Here is a 27839-nt window from a genome sequence, read left to right as displayed (position 1 = left end):
TACAACTCTTAGTGTAGACCTTGGTTACGAAGAATAAGAAAGTTTTAAATTATACAACATGTTTAAGCATTTTTCTGTTTAATTTTTTTTATTAAATTAATACGAAATAATATTTTTGTTTCTTTATTTTTATAATTAAAAAATAATAATAATAATAACCATATTCTAACATTTTTTACTGTTACTTATCGATTTATAATATAACATAGGTTTAATGTATTTATATTGATATAATTATATTATATAAAAAGAAATAAAGAATAATATAATAGTAAGCGAAAATGATAGAATTTAACTGTTTAACAATTCTTCTTATGCTTTTTTTTAAATTTTCTTTTAAATATATATTTTTTGTTTTAGGTTGATGGTAAATTATATTTGCTAGTTATTACTTTATTTTTATTTTATTTTTTTTTTTTCGAAAAAACGGCATCTGTTTATTTTGGTTTTCTTGTTACACAGAAAGTTAACTTCTTTATAGTTGGGATGTTCGCAGATGTTTTCAATGATAAATTAATTACAACACTTACTTACTCACGAGCTACAGCGTGTGTTTTCAAGCTCCTTTAACTTATTTATACCTGAAACAGAATTAAAGAAAGAAACACAATTAATAACATATATTTTAGATCGTAAATTCTTAACTCTACAAAAGGGTTCAAAGGATATTCAATCAAGAAAAACTCTAGTTTCAATTGGGGGATTGGAGGATCAAGCAAAATGGCGAAACATCCTATTTACGGTCACTACAAACAGAACCTAACAGAGTTAAAAATGAAACAACCGGTACAAGAATAGATTAACTTCAATGTTTTTAAAATAAGAGAAAGTAACAAACAAATGCAGAGAATCTCATACAAAAACATATTACATTCTCTTGGAAAATAAATTTCAAAAATTCCGATCAATAAGTATCAAGATTTTAAAATCTATTATTTGTGAAAATAGATAAAGATAACTACGTAATATTACTTTTTGTAGGTACAAATAAAAATAGGAAAAGAATTCTTATCCCAACTAAAGTGGACAAAGTTATCCTCATTAACTAAACTTTCTTTTTAAAACTTCGATACGATAGTGAAAATAGAGCTATGTTTATTGTTAAAAAAAACCGAAGATATTTTCTTTTTTGAAAAGTAGTAAGTTATTTCGTATTTCTACATCTGATCAATATTAGTTCCAACTTTATTGCAGTTTGTTATTGGTCTATCTATTGTATATTGTATAATTGTGTTATAACTGAAAACCAACTTTAAAATAATAATATAATTTATTTAACAATTCCAATAAAATTGAAAAAAGACATTCAGTTTATTTTAAACTTTTTTTTACTTGGGGATAAATAGAAAAATGTATGCCACCTAAGGGAACACGTCAGTTCGTCTGATTAAACTCTTGAAGAGTATATTCAATCTCTATGAATATTGACCTAATCAAAGAAGGAAATTATTGGATTGGGAGAGTCATTGAGCTCTCATTTACTATATGTGTGATTAGGTTGAATAGTCTACTATCAATAATTAACTGTCCATAATGATACTTCTCGTGGTTGGTTTATACAAACATTTATTTTGTTTACGAAATTAAATTCCAGTTTAGAAAATCCCAGTGAATCTCTAAAACATATATTTTAACAATAATCACAAAAACTAACATAGATCTAACTTAAAACATGAACCTCGAATACAAACAAAACAATACTCATGCTTCAATATATCCAAACTAATACTTAATGACCATTGAAAACTTACATCTCCATGTTTGAAATTAAAAACTTTACAATTTATAAAAAATGAAATAAATGTATTTTAAAGCATTCACAGAACTCGTGGTTTTTTTCTAATTTATTTTATGTTGTTTACCCCAGCGTTATGAAATGTCAACCTTGAGGAATTTTTCATTTCAAAAAACTGGTGGGTAGGGTATTTTCTATTCTAAAAGGAAGGGATTTCATGCACTTCATTCGTTATCTATTGATATCAGCCAAATTTTATAGAATAGCAGAAGAAAATTAAATAAAAATAAAATGTAAAGGTATGTATAAATAAAATAAATATGAAAAAATGAACTAACCAAAACAAGTCGAATAGTTATTCAACTAAAAAGTGCAATCTAGCATTATGCACACATCATAACACAGATCAATCAACATAAACATATAAATGACGTATATATGTATTTTTTTATATTCATCTGGAATTGATTTTCGTTTTTTTTTGTTAACAGTACAGTTGCGACATTTAAAACAACTCGCATAATAAAATTGTCGGACAGAGAAGATGTATTTTTGTTGTTGTTTGATTATTGTTTGTTTTCATTTAATTTCATAAATTTGTTTGTTTTTTTGTTGGATTGTAGAAGAAATGAGTTAAAGTTTTGTAGGTTTGTTTGTTAAGTGCCTACATTCCATATCCCTGGTATGTCATGTTTGGCGCATATCCAGGTGCATAGTTTTGGGCATACTGAGGAGGAATTCCCATTCCAGGACCAGCTGTTATCATTAATTGCGGTTCCATTGTAATAATATTCTTGTGTTCAACAGTTTCATCTTCTTTTTCCCTTTGGGCTTCGGTCTGTTCGAGTTTGTCCACTTTTGTGGTATATTCACGGATGACCTAAAAGAAGTTAATCATATTAAAATAACTTTCTAAAAAAAATCTATTTAAATGGACTCACTTGAATTAGATATGGCATTGCAAAGTCCATAATATTGTGTTTCCAGGCCAATTCGAGAATAACATCCGGTCGGAGGAGGTCGTAACACTAAAGTTAATAAAATAATTGTTATTATCAACAAAAAAAAGTTCAGAATCCAATGTACACTAGCTCAAAATTAGGCCGCAGTTCAAAAACATACCTGGAATAAACAAGCAGCAAAGCAATCGAAGGCATTTCGTTCCAAGAACCATCCGAGCAACTCTTCGGCAATCTCTTGTTTGCCTGACTCAGCGGCATATTCCATTGCATCCTTGAAAAGTTTGTCTTTCTTGCATAGTTCCACACTCTGCTTCCAACGATTGTTTCCTAGATGCATCAAACGAACCCAATTTAAATTTAAATGAAACATTCTCAAAAAAGAAAAAACTTACCTTTATACAAATACGCGGCGATTCTCCTAAACTCGGTAAGTTCGTGTTTCTCAAGTTTCTGCGCAAGTGCAATAGTATCGAAATTATCGAATCCGTCTATTGAGTTTCTCAGTCCTTGATAGTCCTCTTCTTCAATTAGCAGACCATTCAAAGCTTCATTAATAGCTTTGTTATTGAGACTCTGAACTGAACGCAAATATGGTTTGACGAGTTGCAAATGCCCGGTTTTCGAAAAGAAACTAACAGCCCGTGTATGATCCATTCGTGGAGCCAATACCAGCAACATGTCGTTCAACAACAATGGTTTGTAGTCTAGATAGAACTGAATTGCTTTATAGTACAACTCAATGTTGGCCACCTTTGTGATAATGTCTTTGAAGTGTCCTTCACGCCATGCTTCTGTTGGATGAGCCATCATGGCTAGCACAGCGTTGTCATACTCCTCGTACTTATCATAGAGGAACACCAACTCTGACCACAAGTGTGCTGATTCGGCGGCACGTAATACTTTTGGGATATTTACACGTGACCAGAAAAGTTCCAAGTGTTCACGCATTTTCGATGGTTTGAACTTGGAGTAAAGAATGGCAAGCTCAGTGAACATTCCCATATGGGCGCGTTCTAGACCCAATGCAGACTCTAGCAAAGCAATTAACTCATCAAAGTAACCGCGGTCTTGATAGTAATTGATGAGATCTTCCAGTTCATCAGCGTGTACCACAATATGGAGGCCGCACATCTGTGCCAATCGGAACTCCTCTGCATCAACACATGCAAAGCAAACTTCTTTCCATGTGCGAGTGGAGTTTGCCTTCCGTGCACTGTCAACAGCACCTTGGAACTCCTTCAGATATACCAATGTGATGGCCAAACGTGCGAAGTTGCTAACATTGTTATAGAGCAGCTTCGCAGCATCGTACATTCCATCGGAGAAACAACGATCACCAATTTTTTGAATATCGGCATGGTTTGGACCTGAAATAAACTCTTCGAGATCAGCTAAACGGCCAGTTCGAGCATAGGCATAGATGAGCTCGCTTTCAATATAACTTTCTCGTGCCTTCTTTCTGGCCATCTGTAGATAGCGAACCAAGTCATCCCACGATTGAACTCCCGAAGCAGTTTCAACCACGTCCATATATGCACTTGGATCATCGGCTTTGATGTAACTGTCAATAGCTTCCTTAACCAGCCCCTGTTGCAATTGTGCTTTAGCAAGCTGAGACCATACCGCTGGCTCATTGCAACGTTCTGCGAATTCATATGCGCGTTCCAAGTTGTTAACTTGCTCGATCAAAACTTGAATGGCCGATGTGTTTACATCGAACTTCTTGAAAATAGCAAATGCCTCCTCGTACAATTGATTGGAGATGGCGATGTTGGCAATATCAGGAGCATCGTAGTTGTCCAAACGGTTGATGTAGTCCATGACTCTTGTACGATCAGCCTTGATTGCCGTTAATATAAGCAGATTTTGCAAGTTACGATGATCAGAGAAGACACTAGAATCGAGAACGATTTTTTCGAGGAGCTCAATCAATTCGTTAGGCAAATCAGCTGTCATAAATGCCTTAACAGTAACAGAGATGTCATCGGGGTCTTGTGTCTCTGAAAGAGCAGTCTGTACAACTTGGTCAATAAGTTGGCGCTTGTAGGGATTCGATTCAGCCAGAACCTCAGCCCAAAGCTCAGGGTCTCTACGACGCACTAAGTACCGAGCTTCACTCTTGAATAGGGAATTTTCATTACACACGGCGATTAATTCACGATCGCACTGCCCACGTTCATAGGCCACACAAGCTAAATGAGGATCACGTTTCTCACAATAACGCCCAACAACACGGCTATCATAATATTGGTTTTCTTTAAGGAACCTTTCAGGATTGTTATTTGAATCAATATAAATTTTAGCCAAAGCGTTATGGGTGGCTGCTTCGACACATCCTTCATGAACTCGAGACTCCAACCAGGGAAGGAGTAGCTTAAGACGATTGCGCTTTTCAACCTCCTCGACAAGTTCATCGGTGGAGAATTGTCCTTTCACTACCAGTATAAGGTTTTTGATAATATCCTCCGAACAATCGACATCCAGCAATCCTCCAACAACCACTGGCAACCTAGAGGGATTAACCTTCTGCACGTAGATCTCAATGTATTTCTGCAAGTTGTTACGGTACAAGTATAAAACTAAATCATGGACGAAGTCAAAACGATCACACACTATAATCAGTGGTAGTTGATCGGTGAGCTTTGCTTCTTTGAGGAAATTCTTAACGCGCTCGGGATTATAGCAATTCGATTCACGACAGATTCTTTCTACTTCCTTGATCTGTGTGGTCTTGCATGCCGCTTGAATATACTTGAAATGGACTTCAGGGTCTTGGCTGAAATTCACTATTGAGCCGAGGAAATAAAATAGACCCTCGTAACTCTTGAAGCTCTCGAAGAGATCAATCAGCGCCTTTGTTGTTAATTGTTCATGGTATTTAGTGGCGATCTGGACACAGATTTGTAAGTTCTGTCTGATGTTAGCGGTCAACATCGCCTTTAAGCACTCCAGAGAATCTTCTACTGATAGAGTTCCGAAAAATCCGACAAGCCAGTCAGCGTTTAAGAGATGAGTATGGACAACGGCACGCTTGATGTCGTAGAGATCTGTATAATGTTCCAAAGCACGTTGCAGTAAACCTGCCTTCTCACAAAGCTGGGCAATGTGGGCACGGTCATAATGAGTGAACATAGCATTACCAAGGATAGCGTCTGCCACCTGTGGAGCTGAGTGCAGATTCATTTCCAAGAGACGGGTCTGTAGAGGACCCTCGTTCGGACGGTTGTGTTTCAGTGCGTCCAGCAGGAAAGCAGTACATTGTTGCACCATCGAATGTTCCATGAAAATATCCACGATCTGGTTAATGTCCGCCAGAGGTTCTTCTTCTCCGACCAGCATAGAGGCAAACCCAGGCCCTTGGTCTGGATTGCTACGCATCACTGAACGCAATAAGAAAATATAGTCGGGAGTATAGTTCACCTTCTTTGCATACAGAACAATTTTCTGAAACTGGCCACTTTCTGCGAAACACTGAATTACCTTGTTAGGAACATTGGCACGCAAGTAAATCGACAAAGCCAACGTCAGATCAGAATTCTTCACTAAGTCACCAAGTTCTTCACTGCATTCTAGTTTCTCCTCTTTCAACCATTTCTCACACAATTGCTTCTTGCCCTGCACCAAAACTGGACGACAAAGCTCCAAAGACTCGTATTTGTTAAGCTTTCCTTGGTCTAGAAGAATTCCAAAGTATTGCAGAAGAGGTGGTGTTGTTGAGCCAGCTGGTGTCTGCACCTGTTGGAAACGTTGAATTGTCTGAGGTGTTCGAAGAATACCCTTTGGAGCGAGGGCAGCTACTTTAGCCGCCTCGGCATATTGCCCACCAGTGAAGAGCTTATTGAACTTCCTCACAAAAAGTTCTTCTGCTCCAGACAAATTGTTCCTTACTGCCATTCTAAGTGCTAGATCCGGGTTCTGCAACACAGTGTTAATATATGGAATGATTTGCTCATCATCTACGGTCACCGAGAGCACCTGACCCTTACGGTTTACACCAATGATTCCGCCACTGGCTTCATGCGGAGCTGTAACGAAAATCGTATCGGCTGATATACGATTCATGTAGATGCATGTAGCCGATTCCATGTCATACAGATGAATATAACCATATTTGGTGATCAAATAGATAGTATCGTATTTTGCGGAAACTTGCATGGCCACCGGGAAATCGCTTTGGGCTTCAGGTGGGAAGAAAACATCAACAGACTTCTTGGGGAAAGGCTGATTGCCTGCTGGAGGAGTACCAACTTCAATAATATGCAACTTTCCTCCTTGTGCTGAACGAACAGCAAAACAAAAAAGTGTTGAAGCTTCCTTGTTGCCTTCCATTTTAAAGCTGGCAAATGAAGCTGCATGACCTATAAGTAAGTAAATAACAAAAATTACATTTTATTGTGGTATATGAAGTGCTGACTATGGTTAAGTTCGTAATTGCGGGCTTTAATGCCCATGTCCTCCCTAAAATATGCTCCAATACGTTTATTTAAAATGATAAATATAAATTATGGAATATAATCTTTTGATTTAAAGAGAGCTCAAATATTTGTAAACTTTTTGTTCTAAGTTTAACGAAAGAAATCGTTTTTAAAAACATGGAACAAATTTTCAGAACAAAGAAAATTTAAAAAAACATGAAGGACAATTTTGTTTAAATATGAAAACCTTGTTGAACGATGTTAATAGGGCATGTCCAAAAAATACAAATTTATTTAGAGAACCTTAATCTATTTTCGAAAAATTCAAATTACGGACGGTCGAAAATAGATATGAGATTGGCAGTCTATCTTTCTATTTGATTCAACAGATGATCAACTAAAACTAATGGATAGTTTTGCATGCTTAAGAAGATATTGGTTTTCGAATGCTCTTGAATGTGTGGGTAAAACCCGAATTTAATAGCACGCAAAATACTCAAATTTGGTAATGTACCATTTTCATGCAAATTTTGTAACATAATACAAACAAAATTGCTAACTTGACCCCAATTGACTGTTGTATTACATTCATGTACTCCTTCAACTCTTTAAGCCAAGCAATAGCGTCAATAATATATTTCATTTTTAAAAGTAGTAAATGTAGTTGTATGTAACTTTAAACCCAAGACAGAGTAAATTGTATATCTTACAAAATCTTTTAGTGATATTTCCTGATACATCAAAATGTATCTGCTTTCAATATACAATCGTAACCAGAAAACATCAAAAATAAACTTATTTACAGGTCTTACATTTTTAGAAATTGTAGGATCAGTAATAGTGAATTAAATGATGTTGGCGCAAAATAATTTGTATTAATTCGGTGTGGATTCTTAAAACTAATCTTCATATCATATATCAGTCTCAATGTCTAAAGCAAAATTCACACCTTCTTGCACCATTTCTCATCTGACGTAAGAAGTCAGTGTTAACATTTCAAAACATGATTGTATTTATTATGTATACAAAACAAATATTATACAAATTGTATTAAATTAAACCGCTAACAATAATACAATAAAAAAAAAACTGACAACAATTTCCGAACGTCTGAATAGGCACGAAAAATACGAAATCTGAGATAGAAGTCTTCTTAATAGAAGATCAATACATTACCTTCTCAAAATTTGATCCAAACTTCGATCGACTTATGATAAAATTTTGATTTGAAAATGTACTCATAATATGTATGGATGCTTGCTAATTGTATTGTTTGCTAATTAATCTTACAATTATTATAAATGTAATGACATATTTTACTTTAAAAATGAAAAAATTGAAAATTTACCTTCAATAGCTTGAGAAACTTTCCGTTCTACAGAATACAATTGCATTGCACCAGCAACACGATGTTGCAATGCAGATATTCCAACTAAAAGAAGCCATTGTTGTGATGGATTACACCGGTAATTGATGATTTGGCAACCATTCAATGAGGAATGTCTATCGAACATCTTAACAGGAGTTGAATCACCCTCCATTGACCAATGATAAACCGAAGTTTCTGTTACCAAAGCCAATGTGTTTAAGGAAATCCATTTCCAAAATACAACATCTTCAGTCATTGTATGAGCTTTCATTTTTGATTTCATCTCAATATTGAAAATTTGTAAAGTTTTTTGCGCTATAATTTAAATAAAAAAAAAAAAACAATTAATCAAAACATTATTGATGAGGTTTAAAATTTGTTCAAGTTACCTTTAAGGGCAATAACTTTACTAGCTGGATTCATGATAGCTGAATCGGCAGAAATTGGACGACGAGTTGGATTGCTCGAGTCGTTCATGTCGATAATAACAACTTGTGCAGTTTCATTGACCTTTTCCCGCACGCAAATGAATTTATCAGACTCCATGGTAAGAGTGCTGAATGATATTGAACTGATGTTGATCCCAACATTTGTGAGCTGAAAAAAGGATAAAAAAAGGTTAAAAAAAAACTATATATATTATTAATATCAAAAAAAAAAACTGTACAAGAACAAACATAACACTGAACATTAAAGCAAAATTAATGAATTAATAAATGAATTTAAACGGAAAATAACTTCCTCTTTGGGCTTAAAGGCAATTGAGTAGTTAAGTGCATGCTAGTACTGCTTAAAATATTGCTGCTGTTCGCAATAGTGTGTGCCCAAAAATTGCACCTCTCATGCTAGTCGTTGATGAACATTATGCATACAGACTCGCTTTTACACGCCTAAAAGGTGAAATTGAATTGACTCAAGATCTACAGCCTCTTTACCATTCAAGTCGATAGTTATAATGGTGGCAAGAAATGCCGACAGTGGATGATCAATTTTCGAAGAAAATCATCTTGATGAGTGTGTGATGAGGCACATTTTCCATTCAATGGATTCAATAAGCAAAACTGCCGTTTGGGCTGAACATAGTCCAAGAGTGATTGTCGAAAAACCAATGCACCCACAAAGAGTGTGTGAGAGAGGCAGTTACTGTGAATGGTGTTCGCTATCGTGAGATGATAACAACAGGATAGTACAAGCTAACGAAACAATGGCTCTTTGGCCGTGTTAACTCACGTGGTGATGATGTAAATTAGCATCATGTGATTTGATACTGTAAAGCTCCTTTCTTTAGGGTTATTTCGAAGAAAAGATGTACGCCGATAAGCCAGCAACAATTCAAGAGCTAAAGGATGAGATAATTCTGCATATTAACGGCATAACGGCAAGCCGGCTGTACATATCAGACAAGAGCAAGAGAAGTGAGTGACTTGGCGGTCACTTGGCAGTCAAAGAAGAACGGCTGGAGTTCCTTAGAAAATTAGCTTCCTTCGGAAAAATTGAGAAATATTTTATGGACGGATGAATCCAAAATTGTTCTGTACGTTGGCACTGGCTCACGGCAGACAATCGCTTGTTATACGGATGTTTCTCATCTTAAAATATATGAAGGTTCAATACACAAAATTGACGAGATTATTTAAAATGTAATGTTAACGCATTCAGAAGAAGAAATGCCTCTAAAATGAGTCTTCCAGCAAGATAATGACCGGAAACACATTACTTGCAAGGCAAGAATGGTTACTAGTCGGGTTCATGTTATGGATTTGTCGGCACAATCCCATGACTTGAACCCCATTAAAAATATTTGTTGAGACCTTAAAAAAGCAGATTTTGATTCCAATCCAGTCAATAAGAAAAATAACAAATATTCAATTTTAAATCTATTCTAAATAATGAAAAATAAAAAAAAAATCTGCAACTAAATTAAGTTCCACTTTATTTAATTTTTTTATAGAACAGTTTTGTGTTTTGATTAGTTAAGAGTTATAACCTTAGTTTCAATATTACTTTAATTTTTTTTAAAGCTGCCATTTTCGTGTGCACTACTGTAGTTTTAATGAAAATAAGGTGGATCATTTATTATTTTATTCAAATATAAAACACTTTTGTAGAAAAAAAAATAATAATAATGATTATATTTTTTTAAAGGATGTTGAAAACTTTTGTTGAATTAACTTGAATGATTTCTTAAGTAAATTGAAATGGAAAAATGGCATTGACCTTATCTTTCTAATCCGTGCTCCCAAGGAAAAGTCTTATGGTATCAAATCATAAGATTTCGGTAGCCAACTGTGATTATTTTTTAAGAAATAAAACATACTTCAAAAAGTGACAAAGAAATTAGTAAAGCTTTTCAGAAACAGCCTTGGATTTTCCTAAAATGTAAATTTATTTTTTAAACATTTGCATGTATTAGCTGCCTTACAACGACTTTTATTTTTGTTAAATGACTAACAAATTTGATAAAATTTTCTATTTAATAAGACTGTCAAAAATATCAAAATGAATTCCATCCCCCCATTATACCTAGAAAAATATAACTTTCTCTTCATGCATAAATAATACCAAATATTAAACTAATAAAAAGTTTGTAGGATCAGTTTTATATTTTATTTAACCTATTTTTAGCAATAGTTAAGTTATCAGGATATACCAGACAAATGTTCATTCATATAATCCTTTTATTTGCAGCGTTGTCTTTGAGTTATAATCTGTAACTAAGCAAATCATACCACATATTCTTTGGAAATATTCGTGTCATACATACATACATTCCTGTAAGTTACAAAAATTAAGTGTGCAATAGAGCTATGAATGCAAGATAACTAAACTCGGTATTAATACGCTTGAAGATTGTGTGTTTTTTTTAAATTCTCAAATTTAGATATGCATCACGCAAGAGCTCCTCTAAATCAGCCGGAAAAAGCCATTGCACGTGTTAGTATGTCAATGTTTAGTGTGATGTAAATAAACAAACAAAAAACCTTGAATTTATCACAATCCAACACAGTAAAAGCTATACTGTAAATAATTTTTTATTTCGCTTGCAACATTCATCAATAAACTAATTTTCGCTTTTTATTTCATTTTATGTTATCGAAGCGCATTTTATTTTTATGTCCACGTGAACTTTATTGTACAAATGAACTCACAATTTTATTTAAATATTCGCCAATTCTGATAAACTGCCGATGTCTACTGATTGAAAAGGAGATATTTTTAGAACACTGTGATCGTTCAAGTAAATACGCTTCAGTTTTTCTGACATTTTATTTATTTATTTATGTATTTGTTTGTTTTTGAGTCTTCAAGTAATTTCATAAATATTTTTGTTTTATTCTTATACAGCATACTTCATAAGTAACTTTCAACACTAATTCAACCAAAGTTTGTTGACCCTTTAACTACGAGGGCATCGGTTGGTTTCTTTTCCTCTGCTTTTCTGTTTTTCTTCAACAAGCCAGTTTTTTGTTTTGTTAAAATGCAACCTTCATTTGACTAAAGAAAAATGAAACTCAGAGCACGACAAAGGTTTAGTAATTCACCTCGGACAACACCTAGTTGAAGCATCCCATAACGCTTGGTAGACTTGCATAGAAAATTTTTCATGCGCAACCCACGTAAATACTATAAGACGATACAAAGCTAGATTAACATGCTCTGGTGAAGATATTAAAACGAGGTACGCTATCGAAAAGGGAAGAATCAAGAGAAAACAAAATTATTTTAACAATAGGCGCCAGGCCAAGAAAATGAACCACTGCATTGTAATAGAAGGAGAAAAAGACAAGATAAATGACTTCAGCGAAGTACCACCAAGTACAGAATAACGATATGCATATTACCTAGTGCAAAAAAAGTATGAGGAGCTTAATCAATTAATCAAATCTTTTAAGAAGGATTTGAGATGCAACAGATTTACACAAACATTGAAGGAAGCAAGTCTAGGTTGTTTAATCTAAATTAATATCACGACGACAGGATGACAAAAAAAAGTGACTTATCGACCCTCAGTCTGGATTCTCTTTCAATTTAAGCAATAGTATAGAGCAATTTTTTTATTTCTAGTGAGCGAAATTTAAACGTATGACATGATTAACGCTATGAACTTCGTATGAAATCAAAACCAACATTTTGTTTTTATGTCCGTCAAGACGAGTAACTTGTTAATGTAAAAATATTACAACTACTCTTATGGTTTATATAATAGCGACCCATAATTCAATTGGACCAAACATAGCAAGACGATTCATCGGCAATTTCGTTGCTAAGGATATGAATTTAAGGTGGCGGATAAAGAATTTACAGTGAATACCTCGGCCTATTTTTTTCAATAAACAAAAGCTAACTAAACGATTTTTTAAAATTCATTAAGAATTTAGGAAGTTGTGCAACATGCTTGATACTAAACCGCCAACGGTGATGTCAATTTGACGGATGGTGTTTTTCAAAGGAAAATGTTTGCAATTAGTTATTAGAGTTGATTTTTTGTATTTTTACTAAATGTTCTTTGATTAATTGTTAATAAATCTAAGCATATTTATTGGAGGAGGCCACAAAAATTATTCGCATTTGCTACGCGTTGGCGTGTTAATCTTCGGCAGTTCATCCAGAAAAAATAACTGGAATGGATATGTTTCAATATAATTTCCTTAGTTAATTGAATTGACGAACCAATTTGTTGTTTGAAAAAGACTTCTGCTTTGACACTGCGTTGAATCATTAGTATGTACGTCCATATGTATATGGATAACAACAAGCCAGTGTCGTTAAAGGAGCTTAGAACCAATAGCCAACGACTACACGAGTTTTCGAGGTGGTCGATTTAATATTGTAGGAATTGAGTACCTTTCAATTAAGAGTTTAAACTTATTAAATACTGATTAAATCGAAATTTAAATTAAACTTTCCATGAAAAACTGATCCTAAGTAGTCATTGAATTTTTATCAACCGAAAAATAAATTTTCTAGACGTTGGGTATGTCTTAGACAATTTAATTTAATTCCAATAACAAAAATGTTTGCCCTTGTTATTGTAATTTGTTTCAGATTTCCCGAACAGCAACTTTTTCATATACATAGGCACCATAACTTCCCTTCATGTATTTTTAATTCAAAACTTTCTCAAAGGTCGTTGAAGTAATAGAATAAAATAACACAGACGATTGTATATTGAGGTAACAATGATACAAGTAAATCAGCGCATGCGCTTCTAGTATTATGTCATTGAACATTTAACTATTTTCCTAAATTTTTTCTTCTCTTTCTTCAATCATAATGCATATCATCGTTTTTTTACATGAATTAAAAAAGAAAGAAATTTAAATATAAGAGAGGACTTATTTTAAGTGATTTATCGTCAAGTAGAAATGCATTAAATTGCAAATGTTCTTTCGGTATTCCCATAAACGCGTTAACATACAAAAATAAATTAAATTCTTGAGTTCAACAGTACATGGAGTACCTACTCCAAAAACAAATATTAGGTTATGTGCTTTATATAATGGCACATGAGTGACCTAGAAAAAAGTCAAAGTGTTTGTTTTTGGGATGGAGATAGAAACGTTATCCAAAAACGCCCCCGACCATACAATAATTAAATTTAGTAGATAAGTGGTATGTGTGAAGAATAGATGTTCATAAACGATACGTTTCCTTGTTTTAGGCAAAGGATGACAAGTTTTTTTAGCACATATTTGTAAAACTTTCAACACAATACATTATCGTTTCCTTCTTTATTTTTAAAATACAAATTTGGTTAAGATAAAAGCAACCGCAACAAATAAATAACTGACCTAACGTAACAGACAAGCAAAGGGTTTCTTTCGACGTTTGGTTTCAAGAAAAAATTAAATGCATATAATTTAATGTGAATGTTGGTGATAAGCGATGTACTGCGCCCAGTTTTGGCCGGTAGTGGAGGGATCAAATGGCCTTTGACATCCTATTTAAATATGTGGATGATTGCTTATTCTTTCACAAGTTCATTGGATCTCCATCACATGACAACAAGTGTGAAGAGAGAAGCAGAAAACGTGGGGCTGAAAATTAAATTAAGAACAAAACTACGACTCAAATCACAATGTCGAATCTGGCTCTATTATACGAAGTCGTAAGTGGCAATGGATTGGACATACGCTTCGATAAGGTAACGACTGCATTGCAGGCCAAGCAGTGCAGTGGAATCCGCTTACACAAGAAGGAAGAAGAGCTGGACGACCGAGAAGCACATGGCGCAGGACAGTCAAAGAGGAGTCAGCGTCACTAGGCAAGAGCTGGAGGGAGCTAAAATATATCTCCGGAAAGCGCACGCGCGTAGACATAGTCGAGGCCCTATGCCCTTTAAGGGGTCCCCAACGGACTTAATAGGTCTGAATACCTAAGATTTGATTTGATTTTTGATTTGATTTGATTCTTTATTTAGCTTCTGCTAAATTTTAACAATCTTTAACTTAAAACTAATTTAAGTTATAAAAACTAATATTTTTAATTAAATATAATTCATTTTTACATATAATATTATTTTTCTTTTAAAAACAATAAAATTATTTTCTGACTTTAAGTCAAAAGGCAAGTTATTAAATAATTTAAAACCTTTATGATACAATATATTCTGCGATCTACTTGTTGTAAAAAATGGTAGCCTGAAATCACCACCATTTCTTAAATTATGTGTTTGCACATTAGATACATAGACTATTTCATTATAAAGATAATTAGGTAACATATTATTTTTCATTTTGAAGATAAACATTAGTACATTCATAAATGTTCTTTGGTTGATGTTTAGCCATTTTAGAGTATCTAACATAAGTTGTATCGGTGTTAACCTATTACACATGAGAATACAGCGCATTCCCCTGTTTTGTAATTTTTGCAACCTTTCTGACATTTGTCTAGAACCCAAAAACAGTATTGTTGAACAATATTTAAAATGTTTATTGATCATTACATTATAAATTTTAATTGCACAATTCATAGATACTTTACCTCTTATTCTTTGGAAAAATCCTATTTTCTTAGCAATTTTATTACATATATTGTTAATGTGATTTTCGAAACTTAATTTTTTATCAATAATAACTCCTAAATACTTAATTTCTTCAACCTTTTCAATTGTCACTTCATTAATAATAATATTTTGTACAGACTCTCCATTAATTATAATAGCTTTTGTTTTTGAAGTGTTAAGCTTTAATTTATTCATTTTAAAATAAGATTCAATGTTTTTTAAATCCGCATTCAGTTGATCGATACACTCCTCTGCAGATCTTCCAGACACATATAACAATGTATCATCCGCAAACAGCCTAGCCTTCGCATGTCTTAATACATTTTCCACGTCGTTTATGTAAATTATAAAAAGAAGTGTTCCCAACACCGCTCCTTGAGGTACACCCAGCGTTACATCCAAAACTTCTGATAAATTACTTGACACTTTGGTTCTCTGAGTTCTGTTTGATAAATAGCTTTTGAACCATTTTTCCATCACTTTTTGCAATATGGGGCAACTTTTCAGCCGTATGTCAGCAATAAAGCTGAATATTCATTCTGAGGCATCAGTCATCTAGGGCTTATCTGCGTGGATAAACAACTTCACTTAACCAAACACAAAATAGTCCAGAGGTTGTAAATCGCACCAACTTTGAAAAAAGTAGTGCCAGATTGAAGTTAAAAAAAAAAACAGCCATTATAAAGGTTTCTTGTAAGGTAGGATTTTGAAATTTTACAAATTCGTTATTTGTCTAGAAAGACCGTAAAATATGAAATGTTTCATTATTATAATATACACTGGAAATCCAAGTTCTGTTGCCTATATAAACATATTGTCATGCCTTTAGCCAACAAACAGCAGTTGCGTTCGATAAGTGCACATTTATATATAATTTTGATACTTTTTTGTATAAGTTATTCCAAAGGATTATTATAAACATAGAATTGTTGCTTATAATCTTATGAGATACATATACAATACGTAATAATACTGTTATATTGTATTATTTTCCTTTGGAATTAAACCAATGTGTAATTGTTCATGGTGACCAATTCTATGTCATAAGTCTTACAAGCTGATTTATAATTACAGTTGTATCGACAACTCAGTGTTGAGTTCTGTCCGAAATTCCAACTTCTATATTAAAATAAAAACACAAAGATATTAAAGTGGAAAATTAATCAAAAACCACTTTCTTTCTTTTTTTTTAAGATCGACCGTCTCGGTCGAAATCTATCCAAGTCTCTGATTTTCTTTGCATTTCTTATTGGCTCTACATTCTCTTATACTCTTTCTTACTATATAGAAAACATCCAATGCAGAGTTGCCAGACTCATGCAGTTCGATACAACAGTATTTTATTTTGTTTCTATAGAAACGTTATAAAATCTACAAAATTAAATAGTCGGAAAACTGATTCATCTCTGGACAAGGCGGATTATAAGTCTTCAAGACTATTTTTGCGACGAAAATCAAATGAAATAACTGTATGTATGTTTTGTCTTACGTCACTGATAAATGTTATACAAAGATTAGTCGGTGGTTCATGAACATAAAATACAGTGATTTTCACATATACATATCTACATTAAGTAACTAGAGTAACTAGGGGAGGGGTATTCCTGATTGGTGCAACGAGCCTAGAAAAAATGCGAAGTTTTATTGTTTTTAGAAGACCTTGAACGCATTTTTTCTTATCTGTTTGCAACATTCAAGTATTTTTCAAAATGATCTTGGCATTTATGTTTTGAAAATGTACATAAATAATGAGAATGAAAGTTTGTTCAAAAACGGAAAAAAATATAACTGAATTTTTAATAGAAGATGCTGCAGATAAAATAATGTGGATCAAAGGTATCAAATGAAATTCACACCGAAAACCATAAAAAAGCTACATACGTATGCATGTTTGTATATACATACATACATTTGTATATTTAAGTACAAATATTTTATTTTCTGAGAATGCAGAAAGTAACGATAAAGATGCTGTGGATAAAATCCTTCACGAATTGAAAGAGGACCGTTTATTCATCCTAGCATTTCGTTTCGTACATGTGAATGTAGCCGATAAACAGTAACTCAATTTCAACTTCGTGTCATTTTTCGATGAGTTAAACAAATGAAAACTTTTACACTTTATTGTAAGCATTTTTAGTAAAATTTTCCTCGGATGGATATGTATGTATGTATGTATATATGCATATTGTATAAAACCCACATACACTTTTTTGCATAAGACTACATTTGAACAAATAGGTCATCGCAGGTCTGAGTTGTGTAGTATGTATAACTATTTATATAGTTACTTTTATATGCGTATTTTTAAAACAAATAAAAATAATTTCACCCTTTAGAATCTCGTACAGATTTTGTTTGCAAAAAATTATTGATACGACAACCTCTTCACACTCATATAACGCATTTAGTAGGTATATGCTTTCATCACATAATTAAGCTCATATCAAACTAAAAATAACAAAAAGGTCAAGAAAACTCATAATTAAAATAATATATAAATACTTTAAAGCTATAACATACAACTCACAACCGAAAATTTTATCAAAAAGTAGACGCACTCATGCAAAAATGCAACTGCTCTACGAATAGAATGCTGGCCTGTATCAAAAACATGACTTTTTTGAGTTTGCTTTTAATCGCAATTATTTTAAATTTAATTCTTACATGATTTTTTTTTATCTTGCTCTATGGCAATAAAGTTTAATATTAATCAAAAATATTTGGGTTATTCTACTTTACATGAGTGACTTTATATATAAAAGGACGTTCACTTTGTTATTTCAACAGAACGCACTAACCTTCACGCCGCGGGTACTACATTTCATTAGTTCATTAATGCATTTTATAACAATGCCCTAAAATCTGTGAACCAAAAATTGTTTTTCTTCAATTTTAAATTTGAAGTACATTGTTTTCCCATAAATGGTTTCATTCTGATTAAAAAAGTAAATATTTTCTTAGAGAAATCAATGGATGTAAAGATGATTTTCCATGTCCGATTGCGCCTGTATGTTTTTAATATTTTACATCATTAAGATCTTGAATGAATTGTGAAGCATTGTCACATTGAATGAACTTTTTACTCTTACCAAATACTCAACAATTTCAAGTGCAGACAACACCGTTCGAAAAAGATTATAAACTCTTTCATTTGACCCTCAGATCCATTAAATAACAGTTAAGGATATACATACATACATACATACATACTTACTCCAAATCCACACCTTTAAGCCAGACGATTTCGTCAGAAAAAGGTAGGCAACCAAAATCTGTATACTGTCAATGTCATGATTTTCATTGTATACCAATTATTGTTAACAGCAAATTAAGTGAAAAATTAATTCTTGTTATAATACTTAGCACTTTTGGCCAGCCAGCTTTAACCAAATACAAGTTAAGTATATTATCGTTATCTTAATTTCTCTAAACGAGAACCAATGGACTTTTAAATATGAAAACCAAATTACAGGTTGTTATAGACGTCTTAAAGCTTCGCAAAATATTAAGGTGATCATAGTTTCTTATAGACAAGAGATAAATTCTGTTTTTCATCCAGTACAGTAGCATTTAAATGTGTGTAAATAGAATTTTTTTAAATAGTGTTACAATGGTCTAAGCATTAAACTCTATTTAAATTTAGTTTGAATTCTAGGTCATACTGGCATAAAGGGCTGCTGAGTTGGCTTTTCAAAAACCGAATATTCCTTTTAGTGCTTGTGGGCAAGATGACTTAATTTTTCTTACAGATCTCAACCACAGGTGGGACAGTCTAAGCAAATGTATTATATTTAGAGAAATATGGCTTACCAAAAACCAAACCCGTTCTTTTGATATTTCACACAGACCCACATATAATATGACTGAAATAAATAGCATCCCTTACAATTATTATCGTTTCGGACATCACAAAGAAAAGTATACCTGCCCTGACCAGTTTCAGAATGCTATTCTTTGGTAGGATAAATAATAATCAAACAACAGATTTCTTTTATGAACGCTACGAAATGGCTATAGTATCGGATTTAATTTCTCATTACCAAGTCTAATGAGTTTATGGTATCGAAAAGACCGGGGCGCGGTGGCGTTTTCCAGCGCTTATTGATTCACGAATAAAGGGCACTTCGTCGACAGGGGAAAACAACATTTCTCTTCTTTTTTATGAAATAAAAATTAAATTTACTAAAAGCAAACTAACTTTATTAAGTTAGCAAAGAAATATACAGCAATCGGATCTTGTCAAAGTCTTGATTCCCAGGTCTAATTTTGTTTTCTTGTCAAACTAAAAATATCAAATCCATATATGTATGCTTATATCGCTTTTCAAGTTACATAACTTTATAAAGACTACAGTTAAATCAAAATAATAACATGATTCAAAATACGTAACTTCAAATAACTAAGAACATTGTATACCTATAATAAAGTTTACAGTAATTTTAATAAATCTTTCTTAATATCTAACCTACTTTATTAAAATCAATCAAAAAAATCCAATTTAATATAAGCGTAATTGCATTGTTGGCATAATTTTTACAATCAAAAGGAATATATACAAAATTTCCATCTCTTTGCCCTAAACTACGAGAAGGTAAATAAATATTAAAAATTGATATTAAAATAGAACAATTTATGTTAGAATTCAGAACATCGAAAGCAAACATCAGAGATTTCAAATTAACTAAAACAGAAATGGAATATTTAAGTTCCTAATAGATGTTTGAGTTAAACGATTCTATATAACAAAACATGGGCAAAGGTCTTACAAGGTATAAATAAAAGGCATTATGAGTATAAGGATCTCCACAGACTAAGAATCTCTAGAAATAAAATGTCAATTTGAAGCTAAAAATTAATTTTAGCGTAAAAGATAACTGCATATATTTTTGACTCGTTAATCATTAAATATTGTATATGTAAACAATTAGATATATATAACATCTTAAAATATGTTATAGTACTGTATCATATGGAAATATAATCCATTTGTAGTATATTCACCAGTTAACAATGCAGTAAATATACATTTGAATCTTACTGGAATCAAATTTAAGCATTACACATTTCAAAATCTTGAGATGATCGCCATATGAAAGATACTTTGAAACACTTTTTTTAATTAATGAAGAGGAGTGGTCCAAGATGGTGGTCTTGCGGTACACCAGAAAAGTTTTTCGTTTCACTTGTTGATGCATCACCAATTTTAACATATAGGCAACGTTCCACCAAATTACTTTTAATCGAACTACGTAGATTAGAGTGAAATCCAAGGAACTGAAGTTTTTTTTTAAAAGAACATTGGGTTGCATGCGATCAAATGCCTTTTTAAAAACAGGCATACATAAATATAAATATTGATATATTGGTTTCCGTCTATGCATATACATTTCCTTTAGCCATGATGACGCTGGGAAATGTGATTTCGAACTAAACTATAAAGCTTACTTTTAACTTTACAATCGCTTCAAATGCTTTAGTAAGTTTAGCATCTTCCATTTGTTGGGGATTTCTTTGATTTTAGTGCTCAAATACAAAAAGTATATATTTTTTTGTATGAGTTAATGGTATTTCCTTGCCTTAATATTTAAAACATGTTCTATTGAGACCTCTACATAACCGTACAAAAAAATCACAAGGAAATTCGTGCTGCGGTTAAGGAAAGTCGCCCCTATTTTACTTTTACAACGAATAGTTTATTTTCTCAATTTTTTCTATTTCAATATTAAAAATTATTGTCATTATTTTCTTAAAGTGTATTGCATACAAGTTGTAACGTGCTTCTTATAGCGTTCAATACAACGACAGCACTGTTTATTTGATAGCATGAATACCAGATAGGGCACATGATGACTCACTTCTCTTTTCCAAAAACGTCTCAGCACAGCTTAGACCAGACCAAAGTGAAACCGAAAAGATACTAAATTAAAAGCTGTGCGATAGCAACAAAAACAGCATTATTATCAATTCGTTTTCTGTTCATACATTAATATTAAAGATAAGATGGGGTGCAAATAAACATAATGTCCACTCCTCCCCCAGCTACACTCGGATCGGATAACCATTTTAATTCTTATCGCTTTTATCATTGATTATTCCACAAAATTATTAGAAAAAAGTCACTCCAGCTCCCGTCCCGTCCCAATAGAATGCAGAGAAACCGAAAAGGGGGGCGTACAAAACAACAAAATCATCATCACACCAAACATATTTTCAAAATACAAAAAAAAAAAATACACAAGAAAATAAAAAAAAATAAGAGAAAACTCACCTGTAAGTGCTCCTGAAAGCGTATGGGCAGAACTTGCGTCATTTTGGATGTTTCGTTGATTAGTTAATTTTTGTTCACGTTTCTTACTTTTTTTTAACCTTTATTCTCTTAATAATTACGTTAACCCACCACTCACTTTCCGGTTATGTCGATAATTTACACAAATTTTTCAATGGATTCTTTTATTACATATATAAAGAAGAAGAGTTTAAGAGAAAAATGCTCTTGGTGCACAAATCGATGGATTTTTTACTTTTGTGTGATTAATAATGCTGTCTTTTCTTCTTATTTGTTATTATAATGTGCAGCTTCTAGATTTTCTTTGCATATACATAAAATAATATATATTAAATTATTTATTCTTTTTCGTTGCGTTGAGCTTGAATGAAAAAACATAAAAAAACGAAAAAATTAACAATTGGAAGAATATACTTTTTATGCAACGTATTTTCTTTGTTTTTACATTTCCTGCGGCACTGGGATAAAATTATTTATAAATAAATGATTAATTAAACAATAAACTGACACAGGGAAGTATTTTTCTTTGAAATAATTAAAGAAAAAGTAGGTTTTTTTATTTAATCAACGTACGATGTCCAGAGTTAACTGTGTTCGAAAAAATCTACCACCCAACATGGCTGACAGACAGTTAGTTTTCTACCTCTATGTTATATCGTACATCGTACTCTTTCTAGCTCGATAAAATTGAATAAATGTGCAATTTTTTGTTTTTTTCTTGAATGCAAATGCGGGTGTTGCGTAAGTGTGTGTGTGTTAGTTTGATGGCAGTGTTCAGAGATGAAGAAATGTTCTATATTTTATTTATGGATCGATTACACTTGCTACTTATTTCTAAATGAAAACTATTTCTATGACGATCAACACAAAAAAGGAAAGTAATCATTTCAGTTCGCGCATAGGCATATAAAAGTATTCACATAATTTTTACAGAATATAATTTTGGAAGCATAAAGTCTTATTCGGATAAAGTATAAACTATCTACAAAATTTGTATGAATTTATTAAGAACTGTCAGCAATTTTACAAATAACGTTTTTAGTATTTAGCATGACACAATCATTTCTAAAATCTGGTCAACGAAATCTTGTTAAAAGAAGGGATCATTTTAGTAGAGTACAAGAAGAAAAACTTTAATTTGAATGAAATAAGTAAGTACCCGCATGTGCGTTTCGTATCACTTTGTAGATTTTTAAATTACAATAATAATGGTTAAATTGCAACTATTTACGCGAAAGTATTCGACATTCGATATACGAGAACATTTAAAAAAAAATATAGGATATCGATGTATGTAGCCATAATAACAGAATTTTAGTTCTGTCTGGCAACATATTTGTTTTTATATCAACATCTAACAATGAGATCGAACTACTAAATGTCAAATTTGAAACATATTTTATAATGAGAGTATTTTATGATTTATAATAGGAAACTCATAGGAGGATAGATTGGGCAAAATAGACCCATTTATTTATTTGTATCTGCGAGCGTTGAAAAAAAGAGTTCTTTTTATTTCTTCAACTTCAAAATTTATCTCGGATTTCAAAAAGATTTATAGAGTAAAGTTTTCTTATTCTGCGTTATCTAATTTTAGATTTATATTTAAAAAAATAGACTCGGTATTTCTTTCTAACATTGGCGTTCTTTATGGACCACTTTCGAATCTAATAGCGTTTAAGAAACTCAAATTTGTTATGTTTGGTGTCAAAATGAAGATTTGTAGAATTTGTTTTTTGTTCTAAACATTTTTTTAACTTTACATTTTGGAATATAATCGTTCCACTGAAAGCGTTTCATTTTCTTTGTATTCCCAACTGTCAATTTAACTTTCAGGGAATTTTTTAAAATTGTAGAAATTTTGAATGATAGTTATTATATCCGACTTGTCAAAAAATACAAATGGTTAGTTTTAATCTGAAACGCAATGATAGCTATTACTCACCCCTTAGGTGCCAGTTATAGCTATTACTCGCCCTTAGGGGCCAGTTATAGCTATCAGTACAATTTTTGTTTCATATGTTTGAACATTTTAGAGTTTATTTTCACTAAAAGATCTATACAATAAGATGAATTAAAGCTATCATTGGTTTTATTTGGCAGGTCGTTTATAACGATCATTAAAAATGATTCAAATTCATCGACAAGTGTTAATAAATAAAATAAATTAGGGGGCGCAACAGTCTGTTGAGGAATAGGGCCTAGTGACTTAAAACTCTCAACCATTCCGTTGTGCGAGTAAGGTTCTCAAGAATGGAGGGGGCCCACAGCTTTAAGCTGAATCCGAACGGCTAATTTGAGAAAGCACTTGTCGTAACCAGAATTACTCTTGGAGACTTTGTCAATTCCTCGCTAGAGTCAGTACCCGTGAAAAAAACTTTAGGTGGCACAGGCAAGAATTAAATCCAAGACCTCTGGCATGACAGTCCAATGCACTAACCATCATGCCACGGGTACTACCTAATCAAACGTAAACAAAAAACACGGCAAATATCCATTCAACAAAATGTTCGGATTGATTTTAATGATAGTTATAACTGGCCCCTTACAGAATGCTATAAACGCTCAACAGCAAAACTTTTCAAATTCCTGCTGTTTCAATTTTTACTGAAGGATTTTAATGATAACTGTAGACAGCGCGGCGCCTTTTCGATATACAATCGATCGGAAATCACTTAAAGATTTTTTGCGAGGACAACCAAGAGAAAACGAACTCGTAGATATAAGTTTTAACTTCAATTGCATTATTTCTTTTTGAAAAAAGTACTTGACTTTAAAATTCACCTTATCTTACTGTAACCGGCTTATACTTATTTGAATAAAGTCTTTTGTTTGTAAACAAATTATACAACTTCATTTTAATAGTGAATTTTTACTTTTCTAAACGCTTTTAAATCTCGAAACAAAATGTTCAATTATGAAAACCAAAGATTACTATCTACAAGTGGCATCTTATAGACATTTTTAATGACCGCTCTAAGAGATCTGTTTTAAAATATCTAATAACAGCCAATCAAAATATCGAAGCAAGATTTAATCATATTTAAGAACACCCAAAATTCCAAATCTAAAATATAAATCCTATTTGGGTAAAATTTTATTTGTTTGTCTTTATTTCATATCAACTTAAATTATACATAAGTGTCTTACAGAAAAAGCGATTTGAAGGGTAGACGTTAAAGTGAAATAAATGTTTGAATCAATAAGATTTCAAGTAAATACTTAACATCAATGATACTCTTGACTGTACATTAACGGTGTTGCTACTTATTTTCAAATAATGTCTGCAAACAGCTAATGATTTACTGATTGAATTTATAATCCAGTGCTTTTATTATTCATTTATGCACTTTTATGTCATTTTATCAATCTGGAGTGACAATATGGGCAATGTTTTTGAACATACGCCTACCAAATAATTTATAAAATCTAAAGTATGGACACCAACGATAAAAGACAGTTAAACAATGTATCGCCTATACATTTGTAAGTTCGGACCTTGTGACTGAGGAAGTAAACACATTTAACTTAATAACGTGTTGGTTGTTACTTACTTGAACCCGGTACCTTGGATCTCAGCCATATCAGGACCCAGATTCTATAACAAGCGAAACCCAAATGAATGTTAGTTTTTTAAAAACGAACAAAATTCAATGATTTGATATTTTAAAAAAAAAATAAGACTGGTTTCACTCGACATGATATATGTAACTGCAACATATCTAAATCTAAATGCTAAGTGGAAGTCAAACACGTTTTCATATAGGTGAAGGGACGCGGAAGGAATCTTAGTGTGCTCTAAGCAAATTGAACTTTGAAAACAGGATGCGCTTAAAGCACCTCCTCGTGGTGACTCCTGAATAGCATAGTTAGTACACGCTAAATGATTAGTAATTCTGTTACAATCAAATGCACTTAAAAGTCTGACGGTTGATTAACACAACTATGTGAGCTAACGCAATAAGCTTACACTGCTTCCGAAAGACTCTAATTTTCCGAAAGATAGTATACAAGCGGAGTCTCGTCCGCCCTCTGGGTTCAGACGATCAAAAGACTCTAATTTTCCGAAAGATAGTATACAAGCGGAGTCTCGTCGGCCCTCTGGGTTCAGACGTTTAAAAGACTACTGATAAGAAATAATCCTTTAAGACCCTATTGGTTGATACCAGGGACATACATATATGAAGATACGAGTATTGGTTCGTTAACTTGAATTACTAATACTTAGGTAATCAAAAAACAAAGGCTTCCAGTGAAATGAATTTAGTTAGTTTTGGTTGTTTAAAAAGAGAAATTCACATTTATTTGAATAATTTAACTGTTCTTCAAAAATCAAGCAAAATCACTTTGTATTGGGACAGTAATATAGGGGACCTGTCGTCAAATTAAGACTAACTGCTAGGCATTGATGATGTTATTATTATTGGTGTACCTACAGAGTTTAGGCCCGAAGAATTTTGCCTGAAAACTACTAGTAAAAATCATTTATGTGCGCGATTCAATGCTTCACTTTGAGTCGAAACTTTGTTTTGTTATTTATAATGCGGGTCTATCACTTTAATGAGAAATACTATTATTTTCTCATGAAAACGACACAAATCTAGAAGCATATGTTATTGTTCAAGTGAAATAGATCCTTCTGGGTTCTTACAAAAGACAAACTTAGAGGAAGAATAGTACACTGAGATCCTTATCCAGTTCTAGAAGAGAACACAATAGATTTAATGGTCCTAGCGCACTTATGACAAACATTATTTAATCATTCATTTGTTGATCAACAAGAAATTATTCTGCCTTAAGACCTTTACCATCAATCAAACCACCACCTTTCTTATCAATATCATTGGAAAAATAGTTCATGCCTTGAGAAGTAAAACTTGTCAGAATTGTTTCCCTTAACTTTACTTCGTAAAACTACTTTTCCGTGTTTAACTATTTCGTTAGCGTCTAATTTTCCGTAGTATCGATCTGGATATGGCTTCACATCTGCTTATTAATAAGCTGATAGTTTAAATGAGAAAGCAAACAAATTAATAGGGATTCAAATTAAAAAAAAAAAAAAAACATCTAAGCTAGTTACATAGACTTATGTATGTGGCCAAGCAAATGCAAGATCTAACAAACAATTTCTTTTACTTGATACAAAAAAAAACTTTCAGCATAAATATACATCATAATGAAAAACAAACAAAGTGTTTAAAAAGGATCTTAGACACTCTTGTATCCATTTTTATTTTTACAATATTAACATGTTTCTATTTAAAAACTTTTATGAAAAACATTTCAAGACACATTGTGCAGATTCGCTGCTGCATTTCGTCACTTCATCATACACACAACAAAGGTACGTCAAATACATAGCAAATGTATGTATATACCTACATCATTAATTACAATTCATGTACATTATGTACAATTTAGAGACTTATAGTAGCAGAGTTGTGTGAGACAAATAATCAACTTTCCATTGATCAAATTCTATCAAAAATTGTTGTAAATGAAATTAAACTTTTACCCAAAATTTGAGTTGAATCAAGAAAAAGATAAGAACTTAATACGCCCATCGACCTCATATCAAATTAAATTTAATTTACTTGTTTCTCTTCTTTTCCTATCATCTTGAATCTGACTCACTATTTTAATATTTTGAATACAAAACAACAAATTTGTCGACTTAAGTATCAAGCTTTTGGTTTTTTAAATTCAAGGCCCTAAACAACTAATACTGCGACTTCAAAACACCGGGAATATCTTTTTTTTGTTTCATCACAAAAAATTGCCACATAAACAGAATGTAATACAAAATGAACATGAAATTGACCGAGCCAGAACCATCAAAAGTATATTTTTAATTGATAAAAATGTAGGAAAGTTAAATACCTAGCACTTGCCGCAGGATGGTGGAATATATTGTATTTACCAAATTAGTCACAATTATTGGAATATTTCGATGCGATTTTTTGGGAGTCGTTTTTTTTCTCACACAGTAAAATTAATTTGCTGCTGACCACCGAATAAGAAAACTTCTACATTCGATAAAAAAATGACAGGCGAAAATAA

General features: G+C 32.4%; 1 protein-coding gene across 5 annotated transcripts; it reads right to left on the bottom strand.

Moving 5' to 3' along the window:
• Window positions 1–341: 341 nt before the first annotated feature.
• Window positions 342–27839, bottom strand: LOC129948171 (clathrin heavy chain). 5 transcript variants are annotated; one of them, XM_056059049.1, is made up of 9 exons: window positions 27700–27839; window positions 21762–22140; window positions 8871–9078; window positions 8461–8796; window positions 3090–7055; window positions 2858–3024; window positions 2677–2763; window positions 2404–2615; window positions 342–581 (listed from the first exon to the last, which is right to left on the bottom strand). In XM_056059049.1, the coding sequence occupies exons 2-9, from the start codon at window positions 21801–21803 to the stop codon at window positions 572–574; spliced, it is 5028 nt and encodes a 1675-aa protein (XP_055915024.1). In that variant the 5' UTR covers window positions 21804–22140; window positions 27700–27839; the 3' UTR covers window positions 342–571. The 5 variants fall into 5 exon arrangements, 4 of the variants coding, with proteins under 4 accessions (XP_055915024.1, XP_055915025.1, XP_055915026.1 ...); XM_056059050.1 differs by lacking the exon at window positions 27700–27839 and adding an exon at window positions 22225–22390; XM_056059051.1 differs by lacking the exon at window positions 27700–27839 and adding an exon at window positions 22288–22367.

Source organism: Eupeodes corollae, chromosome 2 (assembly GCF_945859685.1).
Source record: "Eupeodes corollae chromosome 2, idEupCoro1.1, whole genome shotgun sequence".
Taxonomy (NCBI): Eukaryota; Metazoa; Arthropoda; class Insecta; order Diptera; family Syrphidae; genus Eupeodes; species Eupeodes corollae.
Note: the sequence above shows the minus strand (reverse complement) of the source record. Positions and strands in the feature narration are given on the sequence as shown.